Source organism: Canis lupus, chromosome 33 (assembly GCF_003254725.2).
Source record: "Canis lupus dingo isolate Sandy chromosome 33, ASM325472v2, whole genome shotgun sequence".
Taxonomy (NCBI): Eukaryota; Metazoa; Chordata; class Mammalia; order Carnivora; family Canidae; genus Canis; species Canis lupus.
Window position 1 is genome coordinate 899561 of NC_064275.1, and position 17694 is coordinate 917254.

General features: G+C 44.6%; 1 protein-coding gene across 8 annotated transcripts in view; it reads left to right on the forward strand.

Moving 5' to 3' along the window:
- Positions 1 to 1655: 1655 nt before the first annotated feature.
- EPHA3 (EPH receptor A3) overlaps positions 1656 to 17694 on the forward strand; it is a 350038-nt gene continuing 333999 nt past the window's right edge. For 7 of the 8 annotated variants that reach the window (XM_035709836.2, XM_035709834.2, XM_035709835.2 and 4 more), the window contains exon 1: positions 1664 to 1867. In XM_035709836.2, the coding sequence (XP_035565729.1) occupies positions 1780 to 1867 (88 nt within the window). In that variant the 5' untranslated portion in view covers positions 1664 to 1779. Of the gene's footprint in view, positions 1868 to 17694 lie in introns of all 8 variants that reach the window. The other variant, XM_049105248.1, reaches the window with a different exon arrangement.

Consider the following 17694-nt stretch of genomic DNA (forward strand, 5'->3'; position numbering starts at 1 on the left):
TCCTGACCTAGAGGGTCCGTAGCTGAGGGATCTCGGATGGTTTCCATTCTCTCCCCGGGCCAAGAATTGCCTTCTCCCGTCTCCACACTATCGTAGCTTCCTCCCAACATGGATCTTTCCCCAGTGACAGTGGTTAGCTGTGAAGACAGGAGGAGCGTGAGGGGAGGCCACGTATGTGGGCATCAGCACATTGGCATATTTTCCTGAAATGTTTATAAGTTGTCATTCCGAATACGACTTTGTTTTCTTTTGAGTTCCAGAAAAATGTTATCTAACCCTGGAACAATGGACGTGTGCCTTGTGGAAAAGCTAAAGTTGTGTTGCAACTTAAGAAAAAAAAATGCCAGAGTCACCGTTATCTGAGTCCCATGTTCCGTATCTGTCATTATTTTCAACTCTGGAGGACTTGGGACTCCAAGAGGGTCGTGCAGCCTCCGGTGACATCATGTGGGAAGGAGTCTGGGACGCGGAGGAGGGTCCAGAGGGCGTGGGCCTCCTCCTCTGGCCTCTCCCCACCTCCCAACCCAAAGCAAGCTGCTCCCGGAACCCCTAACTTCAATTCCTGTGAAAGTCCTGTCCCCTCATTCAGAGCGTGGTGTTCGTGACATGCATATGCCATTACAAGGCCTTTGCAAACCCTTACTCAGATTCCACCATTCAGGGCCTTAAAACTGATCGCTGATCTTAAAAAAAGTCGTCCACCCTCCCTCCCTTCGGCGGTGCCAGGAAGGCAAGCCTGTGTTTTCTGCGGAGACTAGGGAAGGCCAGAGGCAGGCCGGGGCGGGGGGTGGGGGTGGGGGGGATGGGGGTACCTGAGGGATCATTTTCCGGCGTCTCTGTGTGCGTGTGTGTGCGTGTGCTAAGATACCTGAAGATAGTTCTCAAAATATAAATCACAAAATTACGCAGCTGAAACCGACTGCGATTGTCCTGTCCACCAAGGGCACCCGAACTAAGAGAGCCGCGGGCGCGTGGCTTCGCCCTTGGACCCGGGTGCCGGGGACGATCCGATCCGCGTCCAACCACCGTCAGACTGGCAGGGGCTGGGAGCGGCTGCGGCTGCCGCTGCGACCCCGTGTCCTGTGTCCCGGAACCCGGCCGCTCGCATGGGGGCGGGGGCGATGCCTGGGAGCGGGAACCTGGGCTTGACTCCTTACCCGCCCCGGTACCCGGGGCCCTCCCGGACCCGGGGCTCGCCCCGCTCCCGGCGGGGACCCACCGTGCAGCCCTGCCCCCGTGCCCGGAGTCCCCGGGCCGCCTGTGCTCCGAGGCCCGGAGAGGGAGGGAGCCGCGCGCCCCGGGCCTCACCGCGGCGCCTGAGCGTCCGGCGGGACAAGCGCCCGGGGTCCGTCCCGCCGCGCGAGCGGCTCCGAGTCCGCCTGAACGAGGGGCCCCGGCTCCGCACCGCGTCCCGGCCTCTCGCGGCCGCGCCCCCAGGGCTGCTGGTTCCCGCGGGCCGCGAGCCACGCCGAGCGGCTCCCCGGGGCTCGCGCGCGCTCCCGTCCTCCCGCGCCGCCCGGCGCCGCCGCCACTTGTGGATCCCCCGCCCCCGCCCCCCGCCCCCTCGCCCCCCGCCCCGCCCCCCGCCCCCCGCCCCGGCGGCGCTAGGACCCGGCAGCCCGGCCGCGCGGGGACCGCCGCCAGGCTCCTCCCGCCTCCGAGGGGGACCCGCCGGCGGCCGCGAGCGGAGCATGGTAGCTCGGGCGGCGGTCGGAGCGCCCCCCTCGCAGCCGCGCTCCGCGCAGATATGCGCCTCTCGCTGCCCGGTGCGCCGGCAACATGGGCTGTCACCCCTGCGTCCTCCTCCTGCTCGGCTGCGCCGTCCTCGGCTGCCGCGCCGCGCTGACCCTGCCGCCCCCCAACGAAGGTAAGCAGGTGCGCCGCTGCACCTTCCCGGGCGGGGTCGTCCGCACCTTCCCGGGCCGCGCCCGCTGCACCTTCCCGGGCGGGGTCGTCCGCACCTTCCCGGGCCGCGCCCTCCGCACCTTCCCGGGCGGGGTCGTCCGCACCTTCCCGGGCCGGGTCCTCCGCACCTTCCCGGGCCGCGCCCTCCGCACCTTCCCGGACAGGTCCTCCGCGGGGGGACCGGGAACGTGCTCTTGGGGTCGCCGCCTCCCGAGCTTTGACAGCGGATTTTGGATGGCCCGAACCGAAAATGTGGTTTTAATCTGATACCAATTCAAGCAATTACCTTGTTTGCCAATTTTAAGCCGAAAGAAAGGAAAATCCTCCAGTTTTACGACCCAAGATGTGAATGTGCCAAATAGCCGTGGCAGCATTTTATTCCTCCTCGTGACCGCGTAGTACTCTGAGAAGTTCAAGGGAGAATTGGACCCTCCTCGCCAGATCCTTGGGTACAGGTGATGACAGGTTGTTCCTCCTTGGGACCGGGCGTTGAGCAAGGGACGAGGGGGACCTCCGAGTTTGTGGACGCGGGGGGTGTGTTTCTGTGGCATCTGCAGCACCAAGTGCTGTGTATCCCGCCAGGCGATGGCCTGCCCTGTGGTACAGGTTCTAATGAGCAGCATATGCCACATTAACATAAGTAATATTTGCGGGAATTGCAATAAGCTTAGGTTGGATTCTCTTTGTTTAAGGGCTTACATACGAATAAGGGACCGTATATGATGAAAAGTGACAAGCTCCTGGGTAGGTACGGTAAATAACTGAATAGCAAATTAAGAAAGAATGTCCAAATGTAGCAAATGGCATTTCCTGATGTTGGGTTATTTATTTTCCTCCTGATGGACATTCATCCCTTTTCAGTGGATTAAAGTGCAAATGTGATCTTGACGACACCAATGTTTCCTATAAGATTGGGCATTTGATGGATACATTGCCTTTTTCATGTATACCTTTTGTCACCTATTCCTAATGATTTGTGAATACAATGACTGACTCTTAAGACAAAGTTCCCTAAATAATTGATTGCTTTAAAGCAACACTTACAGCGTTGATTTCTTCTTAATCATTTTGGACTGGTAACAATGACATTGAGCAATTTATTTTGCGATTTAGCAATACTGAACAATGATGTCAAAATGCGTCACCATATATTTTGTCACTAAAAGTACATTGGCAAGCCAATGTATATGATATGGATTATTTTAAAGACACGTAAATACTCAAAATATTTAGAAACTTCTTAATTAGATCTAAAAACTGCCTCTCATATTTGGTGACCTACTTTCATTGCTAATAGACTAGTTTAATTTTGTTCTTTCCTTAGTGACTGCCTTTATCAGTTTGGCAGATTTCATCAAATTTTTCTGTTTCTCTTTTTTCAACTGGGAAAGTGAAAAATTCTAAAATATAAGGATCAAGAAAATCATCTAATCACCTTTAAGTGACTTTTATTTTTTTAAAAATCAAAATAACATCTTTATTTGAAAGTAATGGTCAATCATTTTTCATTGAATGAGAGGCAAGAGTAATCATTTGTATAATGAGTAACATATCAGTAAACTGAAATTATTATTTATTTAATCTTATTTTTAAAGATATTTAAGAATTGACGATAACTAGAAGTAAAGTAATATTATTCCTGTATCGCCATGATAAATTTTATTTCTCCAGATGGAATATTTATAAACTCTTTGGATAATGGGTTTTACTGAATTAATAATGCACAGGGATAGAGCTGAGAGTCAATATTTTTGTGGAAAACATAACCTTTCAGTATACTGCAAGAGAAAGAGAAGACCCTTTAAACTTATTTATGCTCACATAAAATTACTGAATATTAATTTAATGAAACAGGAGTAATCAAATGTAAATTGCTTTTAAGCCAGACTGTATGTTTCAGTATATAATGTATATATTATTTATGTGGGCAGGGTTGTATATAAAAAGGGAAATATTTACAGAAAACTGGCAAAATTACATTTAATTTGTTTGGATAAACGTTTATCCATTGTTCATGGGATTATTCTTTCCAGATCATGTCCTATGGGTAGTGTCTCCTTTCCCTCCTGAGGTCTTGAAAGGAAGTTTTAAAACAAAATTTAAAATGAATGACTTAACTTGAGTAATATTTGAGTGAAATTTTAAATATTAATGCAATAGCTTAAATCTTAGTAATTGAACAACATGAAAAGTGAAAAATCCAGGAATTGTGCCAAGTTTTTCATGCAATTCTAACAACGTCACTTGAATAGAAAGTAAAATGCTTCTGAAAATTCATATATTGGGTGGAAGTAATATTGATAAAATGAATCTGGTTAATATAGCTTTCTGATATAGATTTTGAGAACTGAGATATAAAATTCTAAGTTGCATTTAAAATACGAGGCTAAAATTCTGTTTCAACACTGTGGAAAATTTAGTAAAAATTATTAGAACCTATTTCATAATCTGTTATGAAGTTAGGCATGATGGAATTAAAAGGGAACAAAATGAAGCCATTGAGTTGTTTTCCCTAGTGTGATTTTTTAAAATTTGAGATTTGATAACCAAAAATCAGTATTAAAATGCCCATGGGCCTATGATTGAAAAGTTAAAAACAAACTTAGAAAAAGTTCAATCTGAATTTTCCTCTTATTGACCCAGTTACAAATAACTTTTTATTATGCTTTCAAGAAAATGATTCCAGGTGACACTCAATCACTGGCCTCCTCAATGATAATAGATTATTCGTAGTTTCTGGGATCACTTAAACTAACAATTGGCCTATATACTTAAACAGAAACTTTATTAAAGCTGCATAGAACTTTGTTAAAAATCTTATCAGGTCTCTGTTTACATGATATACCAATACAAGACTTCTAGTGGGAAATGAACTACTCATGGCAAAGTAGGATCGCTACACTATGTGTTCCTTAAAAAGTTCGTTTATTTGCTCCCTATTCCGATCCCAAATGGATGATAATAATGGTAAATGAAAAGAACTTTGTAAAGAGGTAGGAACTTGAGTAACATATCAATCTTTTTAGCAATGGATAAAGTACTCTCTTTAAATACTTTCCTACGTTTGAAAGAGTCTGAGGCAGAATGAACTGCTTATTCTCAGTACATAAACACTAAATCATTTTTCTATCCAAAAGCATTTGTGAATCAGATTAACAATTACCCATAGAGCTCTTTAGATTGGAAATCAGAGTTTTCAAAATAAAAGTAAATAAAATTAAATCTGCTTATTTATAATACTACTTATTTTGGGAGACTTTTTATTGGAGTGGCTGGGACACTGCATGTATGAAGTATATTTTACTGAACATAAATCTCCTAAGTACTAAAGGCGACTATGTGATTGTTTGAACCTTAAAGGTAAAATTTGCAAATGAACACTGTATGCTTCCCTTTGACATTTAAGCCAATGTTGGAGACAAACATTTAAACAATGGATTATTCCTCTTTTTAAAAATTATTATAAATTGGCATCACTTTTCATATATAAACACTTATCCTCAACTAATAATACATTGTGATTGAAATATTTATAGAGACTAAGCTGTCATATCTTTATAGGTTTTTTTTGAAGAGGGTTTACATTTGCTCTTAATAGCATTTCATCACGCTAGACTAAATAATTGAATGCATTATACATTTTTGTAATTTAATAGCTTCCCTAATAGCACCCCCACCCCCCAATAGTTATAACTATGCTATTTGCCTGAAGGTAGGAGAAACCTTAATTTCACTATTTTATAACCCACAACAGTTAACACTTGACCTAGGTCATTAACAGGATTATCAGCAAATTTGTTTAAGCTTTTACTGACAACCTGAATTGCTACGATAATATTTTGATTGTGCCGGAAAGAAACTTCTTGTAACCTCTCAAAATCTATCCTGAAATTAATTCATTTTGAATCTGTATCTTCCCAACAGATTATTATTATTGAATTATTGATAATAATTCAATTGGGAAAAATATCCATTCTCCTCACTCTTATGTTTCATATATTACACCATTCTAGTCCTTGTCATAAGTGAGCAATTAAAAATTCTTTTAAATAATAAATATTCTGGCAATGGCAATAACAATAGATTTATAAACACAAACCAGGTATCTAATTTTCAATTTTATACTTTTTTATTATTGGTACTCTAGTTGATACCACTTTTCTGCTTATTTTAAGATTTAAGGTCAATTGGATATATTTATAACTCAGAAACAACTGGAACTATAAAAGGGAAACCACATACAATAATACACCATTGCCACGTGTTACATCATGGTTGTTTTTACATAAAGTTGTCTTTTCCATGAAATGTAGAAATTGGGAGCAAAAATGAAAGGCACTGAAAATTAATGTAAAAAATTTTAACAAAATATTGTACACAATCAAAACCTGAAGGCATTTTTTTAAACATTGTTAGGAAGTTTCATGTGAAGTTTTTAAATTGAATATAATTATAGTTTGTGCCTTGCTCCTTCAAACAATTTAGTAGTTTCACCTTCACTCTTAAGAAACTTAATATCTTTAAAGAAAAAATTTAGTAAAATTTTTTATTGCATTTTTATACTATCCACATGTCAATATTCAAATTTTGGTGTGTTTTCTTTAATACCCCACTTCTAATAGCTTCTCACAGTAACTTTCTTTATAAAGTACCCTAAATGTTAGAATTGTTTCTGAAGCTTTGGAATTTTCCTGAAATAAAATATATGCAATTTTTAAATATCAAATAATCAGTTACATCTGCAAAGGATTTTTAAAGGCAAAACATATTTCCACAGTATATTTGATTTACTAACTTCAACACAAATGGAAAGAACAAGAACTGTTCTTGACCGTTACATTTTCCAAGTCATAAAATCTTCAAGAAAATATTAATAAAGCTTTCCACAAATCATCAAAACTCGATAAGTTTTTACAGACATTTACTTACTAAGAATTCTATGATGTGGGTTACCTTTGATTTTATTAGTCATTCCCCATGATTTTGTTTGGCATAAATACTAGATGTAAGGAAAATATGTATCTCTTGGAAGAACACTAGATTTACAAATCATTTTCTGTCAAGATCCTCAACTTTATTTTCTAATATACACACTTTTTCTTTAAAACATTTAATAAACCTTGTTCTTCTAATTCCTGTTTGATAAAAGATGTAGAAAAACAGATGCAGGTGTCCCCTCCCCCCCCTTGTGTTCTGTTTTCAGAGATCTGGATTTTATCAGCAGGGAGGGTCACTGCAGGGCTTTTACAAAGTGGACAAGTAGCTTTCCACAGATTGTTCAAATAAAGGGATGACTGGTGGTGTGAAACACTCATTATGTCATTCATCCAGGTATTCCGAAAAGTAGGACTTGAAATTTGCTTTTCGAAAATCGGAAGCCTTAGACAATTCTTTCCTAATGACTTAAGAAATAGAAGCAACGTAGTAACTTTTATAAAATGCAAAGGGTTTTCAAGCCACAAATCAAGCTGGGAAGACACTCCCGGTGGGAATCAGGGCGTGGGAGCATAAGCCCCCCTTCATTTTGCCCTCTGGGTCTGTTACAAGCTGCCTGGTATCAGGTAGTTCTTGAAAACTGGCAGGAAGTTTTCTCCTGGAAAAGTAGGAAAGTCAGCAGATTTCAGTTTGCCTCCTATCAGCTTTCTTTGAAATAAAAAAGGGTGGTCGTTTACAAAGGAAAAAAAAAAAGCCTTTGAAAGTGGAAAGAAAATAAAAAGTTCATTAGAGAGATGGAGGGAGATGTGCAAAGGTTCTAAAACCAATGTTGACACTAAATATTTTGCTTAAGGAGAAAATATTTATCACCTCAAACATCTGGCTAATCCGTTTTTATTAAAACCCTAAAAAGCTGCCCCTGAAGAAAAAGGGGGAGGTCTGCGTGGTCGCGCCCTCCCTAGGCGCGCAAACCCCGGTTCTTCTGCAGAAGAGACAGTTTTGGCGGGGACGGCGGGGAGCGCGGCCGCGGGGACCGCCCGCCCGCAGGCCCCTCCCTCCGGGTCCCGGCCCCGCCCGTCGCCGCGCGAGATCCCACGCGGGCCGGGGCGGCGCGGCCCCTTCCCTCGCGACCCCCGCCTGCCCGCGGTCCCGGGGACGCCCGGACGTGCCCTCAGGACTCGGGGCGCCCTGGCAGCGCCCCCGCACCTGCACCGCCCGCGGCCTCGCGGGCCGCACCGGCTCCGGCTCCGGCTCCGGCGGAAAGGCGGCGGGGGAGGCTCCTCTCCGGTCTGCGCGCCCGGCCCCAGCCCTCCGGGACGCGGCCGCCGCTCCTGCCAGCGGCCCGGCGCCCCCGGCCTCCCGCAGCCGAGCCCCCGCCCCCGCCGCCGCCGCCGCCGCCGCCGCCCCCGCCGGGAGGGCGGGGCGGGCCGGGCGCTGTCAGCCGGCGGAGGGCGCCGCGAGCCGCGCGGGGCGGCTCCCAACCCGGCGCCGGCTGGACCCCGGGCGCGGGCAACGTGCGCCCTCTGCCTGCTGCCGCCGAGCCGCGGGCGCCGAGGGGCGGAGACCGCCTGCCCACCTGGCCCGCCTCCCCGCCTGATCCTCCTGCTCACCTGGGCCCGCCTCCCCGCCTGGCCCCGCCTCCCCGCCTGATCCTCCTGCTCACCTGGGCCCGCCTCCCCGCCTGGCCCCGCCTCCCCGCCTGATCCTCCTGCTCACCTGGGCCCGCCTCCCCGCCTGGGCCCGCCTCCCCGCCTGATCCTCCTGCTCACCTGGGCCCGCCTCCCCGCCTGGCCCCGCCTCCCCGCCTGATCCTCCTGCTCACCTGGGCCCGCCTCCCCGCCTGGGCCCGCCTCCCCGCCTGATCCTCCTGCTCACCTGGGCCCGCCTCCCCGCCTGGCCCCGCCTCCCCGCCTGATCCTCCTGCTCACCTGGGCCCGCCTCCCCGCCTGGGCCCGCCTCCCCGCCTGATCCTCCTGCTCACCTGGGCCCGCCTCCCCGCCTGGCCCCGCCTCCCCGCCTGATCCTCCTGCTCACCTGGGCCCGCCTCCCCGCCTGGGCCCGCCTCCCCGCCTGATCCTCCTGCTCACCTGGGCCCGCCTCCCCGCCTGGCCCCGCCTCCCCGCCTGATCCTCCTGCTCACCTGGGCCCGCCTCCCCGCCTGGCCCCGCCTCCCCGCCTGATCCTCCTGCTCACCTGGGCCCGCCTCCCCGCCTGGGCCCGCCTCCCCGCCTGATCCTCCTGCTCACCTGGGCCCGCCTCCCCGCCTGGCCCCGCCTCCCCGCCTGATCCTCTTGCTCACCTGGGCCCGCCTCCCCGCCTGGGCCCGCCTCCCCGCCTGATCCTCTTGCTCACCTGGGCCCGCCTCCCCGCCTGGGCCCGCCTCCCCGCCTGATCCTCCTGCTCACCTGGGCCCGCCTCCCCGCCTGGCCCCGCCTCCCCGCCTGATCCTCCTGCTCACCTGGGCCCGCCTCCCCGCCTGGCCCCGCCTCCCCGCCTGATCCTCCTGCTCACCTGGCCCCGCCTCCCCACCTGATCCGCCTCCCCGCCTGGCCCCTCCTCCCCACCTGGGTCCGCCTGCCCACCTGGTCCGCCTCCACACCTGGGTCCTCCGCACCGCGAGCTGGGTCCGGAGCCCTCGGTCGGCCAGGTGGGCCCTGACTCCGGCAGGGGCTGGGCCCGGGATGTTGGGGCGCCCGCACCCCCACCGCCCTCAGCCCGGCCTTGCGCGCGGCACCTCGGAGCCAGGCCCGGCAGGTGCCGCGGGCCCGTCCTGCCGCCTCCGGAGCCCCCGCGGTGTCGGGGGCCGGCGCCGCCAGCTGCTCTGCGGGGACCCCGCCAGGTGCGCCGCCCGCCCGCCCGCCCGCCCTGCCGCCGCCGCTCGCGCCCCCGTGGCTGTTGGTGGCTCTTCCCGACCGCCTTTTCTTTGGTTCTTCAGTCGCTTAAAATAAAGAGAGGCGCCCCCACGCCCCGCTTTGTCTGAGGCCGCCCGGGAGCCCCCTCGGGAGCCGCAGGCCCGGGCTCCTGCGCTTCGCCGCCGCCGCCCGGGGGGCCCCGAGGGTTCCGGGGCGCTGCCATCCAGGTGGGGCGGCTGGGGCCGATGCCCACGCTTCCGTGCTTGTGCAGGTGGACCTTGAGGACTTCTCGCGAAGGCGGATTGCTGGATCCAGGGGATTCGGAGGCTGGGCCCTGCTGCAGAGCCCCCGCCGCGTGCCTCGCTGGGCGCGGGGCCCGTCCTGCCTGCAGCCCACGGCGGGTACGACGGCCCCTCCGCGGTCACGGGAGAGAAGCCGAGGAAACCAATCACAGTAAAGCAGCAACCGAGCAGCAACCGAGCCAGGTCCTCTCCTCTTTGTCTTGATTCCAACCTCGTGTTTGCTCAGGATCACCGGTGCCCATGAGGGACGGAAAGCACTGGTTTTTGGACCTTGATCCTACTGACTGGCTAATTTGTCCTGTGACTTTACAAGAATAACCTAGAAATACCCAGAGTAATGGGAAGAAAAACCGTGCTTCCAAGTACTTAGAAACTGTGCAGGTTCATACACTCCTCTAAGGTTTGATGATTATCTGCATGGGTGGGGGACGCACCAAGAAAATAATTCAAAGAAAATTTGTTGTGGACAGAGGAATAGGAGAAAATGTCTGTGCGTCCTGTTCTTCACACAGTCTTACCTCTGTCTTTCCTCCCTGACACTCACACAGTCCCTGCCTCGAGCTGGAAAGAAGATTTTTTTTTTGGTCAGGAATCCCATACACAGATTGTGATGCAATTGTCAGTATAATGCAAATATAACTATTTGAAGTTTTATGTAATAAAAACAGAGTGGGAATTAACTATTGGAATTGTTACATAAATCAGCACCGGGGAAAACAGAACGTGACCTAAAAAGTCTACCTTTTATTCCCTGTGGAAACTTTTCCCTATTTGAAAGATAATTTATAAATTACTTAAGATGAGAAAATAAATTACAATGATTTATCTGCTCTTTCATAAAAACACTTGTACTCTATTTAAGTGGAGGCATTGAGAAAAGGTAGCTAAAACAGGGTTTTGAAAGGTAGCAAATTAAGTTGGGGGCAATTATATTTTTCATGTGGGTACTTCAGCGCATATGTTTTGCATTAATTGCTGCAATAAATTCTGTTAACCTGGTAAAGAGCAAAAACAGCATATTGATGACATTAGTCTTCCAAGTCAGGAAGCTGCTTTTAGTATCTTCCTTTCTTCACTGTAATGTACCAAAACAAAAAACAAAAAACAAAAAACAAACAAACAAACAAAAAACCAAAAACCCAAAAAACAAAAAACTAATGTGTGATCCCTTATGTTTCCAACAATGATTCAGCCGCTCAATCTATTGGCACATTTTGCCAGAAGCAAAAGTAAGGGCTTAGGAACAAATCTTTCTTTTCTTGCTTCTGGATAATGAGAGTCAACAACTATCTTTGCTATTTTTAATTTTTTTTAAATTTATCTTTGAGTTTGCGGAACTCTCTCATTCAGGAAAATGTAAACTTAACTTTAAAGTCTCCAAACTACTTGCCTCTTGTTTTAAAACAAAAATCTTGACTAATGGTGCACTTGGGGGGCTCAGGGGTTGGGCATCTGCCTTTGGCTCAGGTCATGACCCCGGGGTCCTGAGATGGAACCCCACATTGGGCTCCCCCACAGGGAGCCTGCTTCTCCCTCTGCCTCTGTCTCTCAGGAATAAATAAACGAATCTTAAAAAAAAAAAAAAAAAAAAAAAAAAAAAACTTAACTAAGTACATAGAATGGTCTCAAAAGGTACAGGAGGAAAGAAAAGATAAGCGAGTTAATTTCATTGCTCATTAATCAATATCAATATTCAAATGGTTTCATCTTGAATTTCCTGTATGTTCATTAAGGTGAGGCTAGTTTATCTTCTTCCAAATAATAAAGATAGATGAACAGATTCTACAGGCCCGGTAAAGAGTAATACCTGCCCTTTACCCCCCTTCCCTTCCCTCCCTTGATGAAAATATAAGGCTTTAAAATTAACTTTTTGTCAATGATCAAGTTGGTTGGCTTCCAATCAGTATGAATCTTTTTTAGAGGTTCTCTATCTACCTCAGGGCTACTAAAGGCAACAGAGAACAGCTCTTGTTAGTACTTAACATGTATTGATTTCCTGATTTTCAAATCTAATTTAGCAATTAATACACATCTGTAGGTTTTGGAAAGATACATTTATTTATTGCGTGTAATGGTAGTCTTCACACTAAGGAGAAGTTACGCTGGGAAGCCAGTTTGCAGCAGCACCGTGTGTCTATATGTGTGTGTCTGTGTCACCAATAGTATTGTTGTACAGAACAGAACTATCCCCACACCGTGGGCACAATCTTATGAATGAATGTATGCCTTTTAGAATCAACATGTTATTCAACTCTGTTTCCTGGGATTACAAATTGGTGATGAGGAAAAATAAAAATAACCATTTTTAAGTTATTTGTCAGTATCTAATTTTACAAATTTTCCCCACCTGGATCCCTTAATCTACCTATAATATTCAAAGATGGGATAAAGCAGAGTTATGTACAAATTGTGATTTTTTTTTCCCTTTCATATGTCAGAACTATTTAGGGTTGGTTTTGCATTTTAACTGAATGTAAATAACTGGTATAATCATAGAAACTATAAATAGAAATTAAATCAGGTTGTTGTTCTCTTATTAGGTATATAAACTCCGTCAAATATAGCTATTCCTAAATATTGAAAATGTTTTTAAAGAAGCAGCGTAAAAGGGAGTAGTATTTTTCCCTTGGTTTACTTTTAGGATCTGGCTTACCATAGGTAAGTTAATACTCATTTACATTAGATAATTCAAAAAAGATAAAATCAGATTTTATTGTGGTATTCTTAACATTTCTGATCTGAAATTTTAATGCTTTGATAGTCTTTGTTTTTTGAAAAATGATTTTTAGTCATAATTGTATGATTTCATCTGAATGAACAGATTTCCTTAAACATTTGCATGTTGAATAAGCCCATTTTTGTATTTATCAAACAGTGCACACCGGAATATTAGTTACATATTGGACTTTGGAAAAGAAGCCTTAGGGAAGGCTATACTTTCTGCCCTTGAAGACAACTTAGGTAGAACAGGTGACCACAAAATGAATATATAAAGATTTTGTGTTTTCACGTAGATATAAAAATTAAGAAAAATGCAATATGACTCTTCAGAGGAGGGTGCAATTAACTTCCCAGAAAAGAGCACCTGGGATATAGAGATTTTTTTTAAATATAAAAGTTAATAAGTTAAAAACAAGGGAGAGAAGATTAAATGATTTGTCTAATGTCATGTGGTAGCATGATTATAATCCCAATTATTTTCCTGCCTATATCTAGAAAACTTTAAAAATAATTGGAATGGATGCATAAGTAAGCATATATAAGCACAAAGCACCTTTGAAAGTACTGAACAGGAGATCTCTGGGTGGCTCAGTGGTTGAGCGTCTGCCTTTGGCCCAGGGTGTGATCCTGGAGTCCTGGGATTAAGTTCTGCATCAGGCTCCCTGCATGGAGTTTGCTTTTCCCTCTGCCTATGTCTCTGCCTCTCTCTCTCTCTCTCTCTCTCTCTCTCTCTGTGTGTGTTTCTCATGAATAAATAAATACAATCTTTATAGAAAAAAAAGTACTCAACATTCAGAAATAGCTCTTCTTAGTAAGCACAGATCTATGTCCAATGTAAATTGTGAGTAGGTGCATACTCACATGTGTAAGAATATATGAGAAACAGACACGATCGTATATCAAAAAAGAACCATCCCCAAACAGCAGCTTTTCTATGCTACTCATATTGACCACACTACCGAGAAAAATCACATTGAGGTTTTTCTGAATTCTACTTTCTCCTGCAGTGACGCGTTAAAAGTTTTCTATCACCAGCACTAATACTTTGATTTGTTTTCCTTGACACCATACTTCTAAGGTGGAAAGTTTTGAATTAAACTGACAAGCATGTGGCCCCTCATTGGATCCTTCGTGGACCTTTACTGAGACCCATATTTATGTCTTGAGGAGTTTGTATGTGCGTATGTGTTTGTCTGTAGACATCGGTCATGGTGTGTGACATAAAGTCCAGATGAAGTTGTCCTCCAGAATATGATAGAGCCAAAGCTATACCTTGATCTTACTTTCCCAGAAATTTAAATCAATTTGTTCTGCCATGGGTATCTTCTGAAATTAAAACAAAAGCAAAAACAAAAAATAAACAAAAAAAACACAAAACACGGTTTGTGGCATAAAGATGTCCAGAGAAAGTCTTTAAATCGAAATTAAATTCTATCTCGATGCTTTTTATTCTCGGTATTAAAATTTTGAACCAAATTTAACCAAGGGCTTCCAGGAATACTTTATTTCTCAAAGAAATGCTGTGGTAGAATGTTCTACTGAGCCAACTGTGCTTCTTCTGTTTCAGCTTCATAGCCATCATTCAATCCCTGTATGAACAGATAGCTTTCATTTAGTAGTTGAAGGCTGATAATTAAGATTTTATGATAAAAAAAAAATCCATTCCAAGGCAGCCTCGATTTATGGTGCGAAGGCAAAATGTGTATACTGAGGCTAGCGTACCTGTTTGCCTTAGTGATTATTTTTATAATCATGTTAACATCTTTTCATTTTTCACTTTTTAATCTGTCAGAAAAGCCTTCCTGACTTAGAAATGAACAAGGGCTGTTCTTCCCAGAACGCTTTGAAAAAGCAAAATATGTTGAAAAACGACAATGTTAATATGATCATTCATGTTCTACTCTGAGAAACTTTTACATTTTGGGGAACACATTTCGCTTGTCCGAATGGTTCGTAGTATCAGTTGACAATCCACAGAAACAGAGACGCGCTCTCCTAGGCCTCGGGACGCTGAGGTGGGCCGTGCGCTCATTCATGGAAAGGCTTGTTTTGTTGTGAGACCGCACTCCCCGTGATGGTGTGAGAGCGGTTTTCTCTGTAACAGGATGATGTTAGATGACCTTTATGTTTCTCAGATTAAGAAGGAGAAAAAAAGAGGAAGCTTTAACACAGCAGAAATAGCACAGGGTTTCCATTTACTGAAGTGCCCGGGCTTCAAGCAGAATTTTGGCCTGTGTTCCTGTTATTTCCTTGAACACCTCTAGTCACTGAAACACAGACATCTCCCTGTGAGGCTAGGTGTTGGAGGCCAAGGAGATGCCCCTGCTCTTGGCAAAGATGGAGAGGGGCGACTAATTACGGTTCCTCCTATGATTAGGACCTGTATAGGCGTGAATTCAAGATCATTGCTCAGGAGGAAAAGTGAATAAGAAAGAGTAAGTTGGTAGCATGCCCTCTTATCCAGAAATCTGTGTATATCACAGAAATAGGCTATTAAAATGCCATGTTTCAAGAGAAATTTTTTTTTCACAGAACCACCACCACTGGAGAATTATTATTATTTTTTAAAGATTTTATTTATTTATTCATGATAGACGTAGAGAGAGAGAGGCAGAGACACAGGCAGAGGGAGAAGCAGGCTCCATGCCAGGAGCCCGACGTGGGACTTGATCCCGGGACTCCAGGATCACACCCTGGGCCAAAGGCAGGCGGTAAACTGCTGAGCCACCGGGGATCCCATAAAGAATTATTTCTTTGACTTTTACATAATGATTTTAGGGCTAAAGGGATGGAGAAATTATCGTAGACTAATATTTCCGTGAGACGAAATGCCTGTAAAACTTAACAGAGTTTATGGGAAGATGCATCTGCATACAAGTTATAGTTGACTTCATTAATAATCTAAAAAAATCATATAAGTTTTAGTCTATGAAATACAATATTAACTCGATCTATTGAAACTTTAAAAAGCAAAAGATGTGCCCTGACGTTTGTGTAGTGGCGTCACTGAAGGACCACGATAGTAATCAGGTCGGCCTCTATTTTAGGAGAGAAAAGCGTTACTAACCCCAGTTCTTGAGTGATTCGGTGTCAGATTCAATATGTTATATTGCAATGTTGGATTTTGTCGATGTGTCTAGAGAAATCACTCGCAACACGTTGACTTTCAAATTCCATGAGCTTTCTCTTTTGCTTATTTCCATTATTCTACACTCAGACTGCTGCACAACCGATCACAGGAGACTTGAGGTTATATCCTGGGAAGTCCTGGTTTAGCAATCATTCACTCTAAAGTGGCTCATATTCTTAGATTCTGTGTTATAAAGAAAAGGCACCATATAAACTCAAAATTAATGCTTTTAAAAAAGTGTTTAGATGTTGCTATCCTATTCTGTTAGGTTCTATATCCATGGGAGATTTTATTTTTTTTATTTTTTTATTTTTTATTTTTTGGGAGATTTTAAATATAATTCAGAAACCCGAATGGTATGGTTGTTAGTTAAGGTATTGATCATACAAGAACACTGAATCTGTATAGCGTGTTATAAACTCACGGTGGCTTTAAATGCGCTTATATTATTTGATCACCGCCGCAATATTGAGAGGTAACCAGGGCAGATGTAGTTATGTTCAACAGACAGCAGGATCAGAATCATGAGTAAAGACGCTATTGTGTTTTCCTCATTCATGCTAAATGGAGTGCACTAAAAATTCCATTGCTGAGTAAATGGAATTTAATTAATCTATTACGCTTATGTTAATCGACAGTGTGATATGATTCTCTTTGGCTTAGCTCTTTTCCTTTGAGTAGACACCAAATGCTGATTAGTGATTAGTCCAGTCCTTTTTCCCCTCATTATCATCAGAAAAAACTTAAGGGTAGTTAACATCCTACATCCCAATGAGTCATTTAGTAAATGGAGACAATATTCATATCTTCTTTGTCTCAAACAGTTTTTTCCTCTGGTTACTAGTATTGAAATTAAATCAGCCATTTGTCTTAGCATGTTGAGTGACACATGGTCATCGTATTCAGTTATCACACATACACAAATGCATCGAACCATTTAGAACCTAAAGGCATTGTGACTATGATGTAATGATTTATGAATACTGGCTTTGTAAATTCCTGCAAATCCTATGTAAAACTCAGAGAAATCAACTCATGACGGATAGAGCCATCCAACTAGGCTTCATCAATGGACCATATCTATCAGAATGAATATGTGTAAGATACCTTCATCTGAAGGTGAAGATGTATTCTCATGTTTCCAAAAATTCTCTAAGATTGATTAATCTGAAATATTATCTGTAACATTGATTAATTGATAGAGGGCTTTAAAAAATCACTTTTGACAGATAATTTCAATACAATTAAGCATACTGTTCATTTCCAAACTGATATCCTGGGAAATAATACCATTATGGAAATTGCACTGTGTAATCCATGCAGCAACTGTCTTCTTCTCTTATCTAAATATAATTACTTCTCATTGGGATTAATTTATTGTGAGGAAAAAAATCTTCAATCATTAAGGAATTCCAGTGTAATTAAGTTTATGTGCTTTTCTTTTATTAGCAAAACTTAGAGATTCTAACTTTGAAAATTTTATGACTTCTAACTTAATAATCAGGAGGATTTTTTTTTTAAAGATTTTATTTATTTATTCATGAGATACACAGAGAGAGAGGCAAGAGACACAGGCAGAAGGAGAAGCAGGCTCCATGCAGGGAGCCCGATGTGGGACTTAATCTCAGGACCCCAGGATCACGCCCTGAGCCAAAGGCAGATGCCCAACCACTGAGGCACCCAGGCATCCCAATCAGGAGGATTTTTACATACTCATCTAGATCGCCAAATATCTTCCTTTAAAAAGCAGTGCTCGAAAATTCTAACAACTGTCAAATATATTATTTCTTTTACTTAACACTTTATTAAATTTATGCTTCTTGTTTTAGGGTGATTATAAGGTGGTACT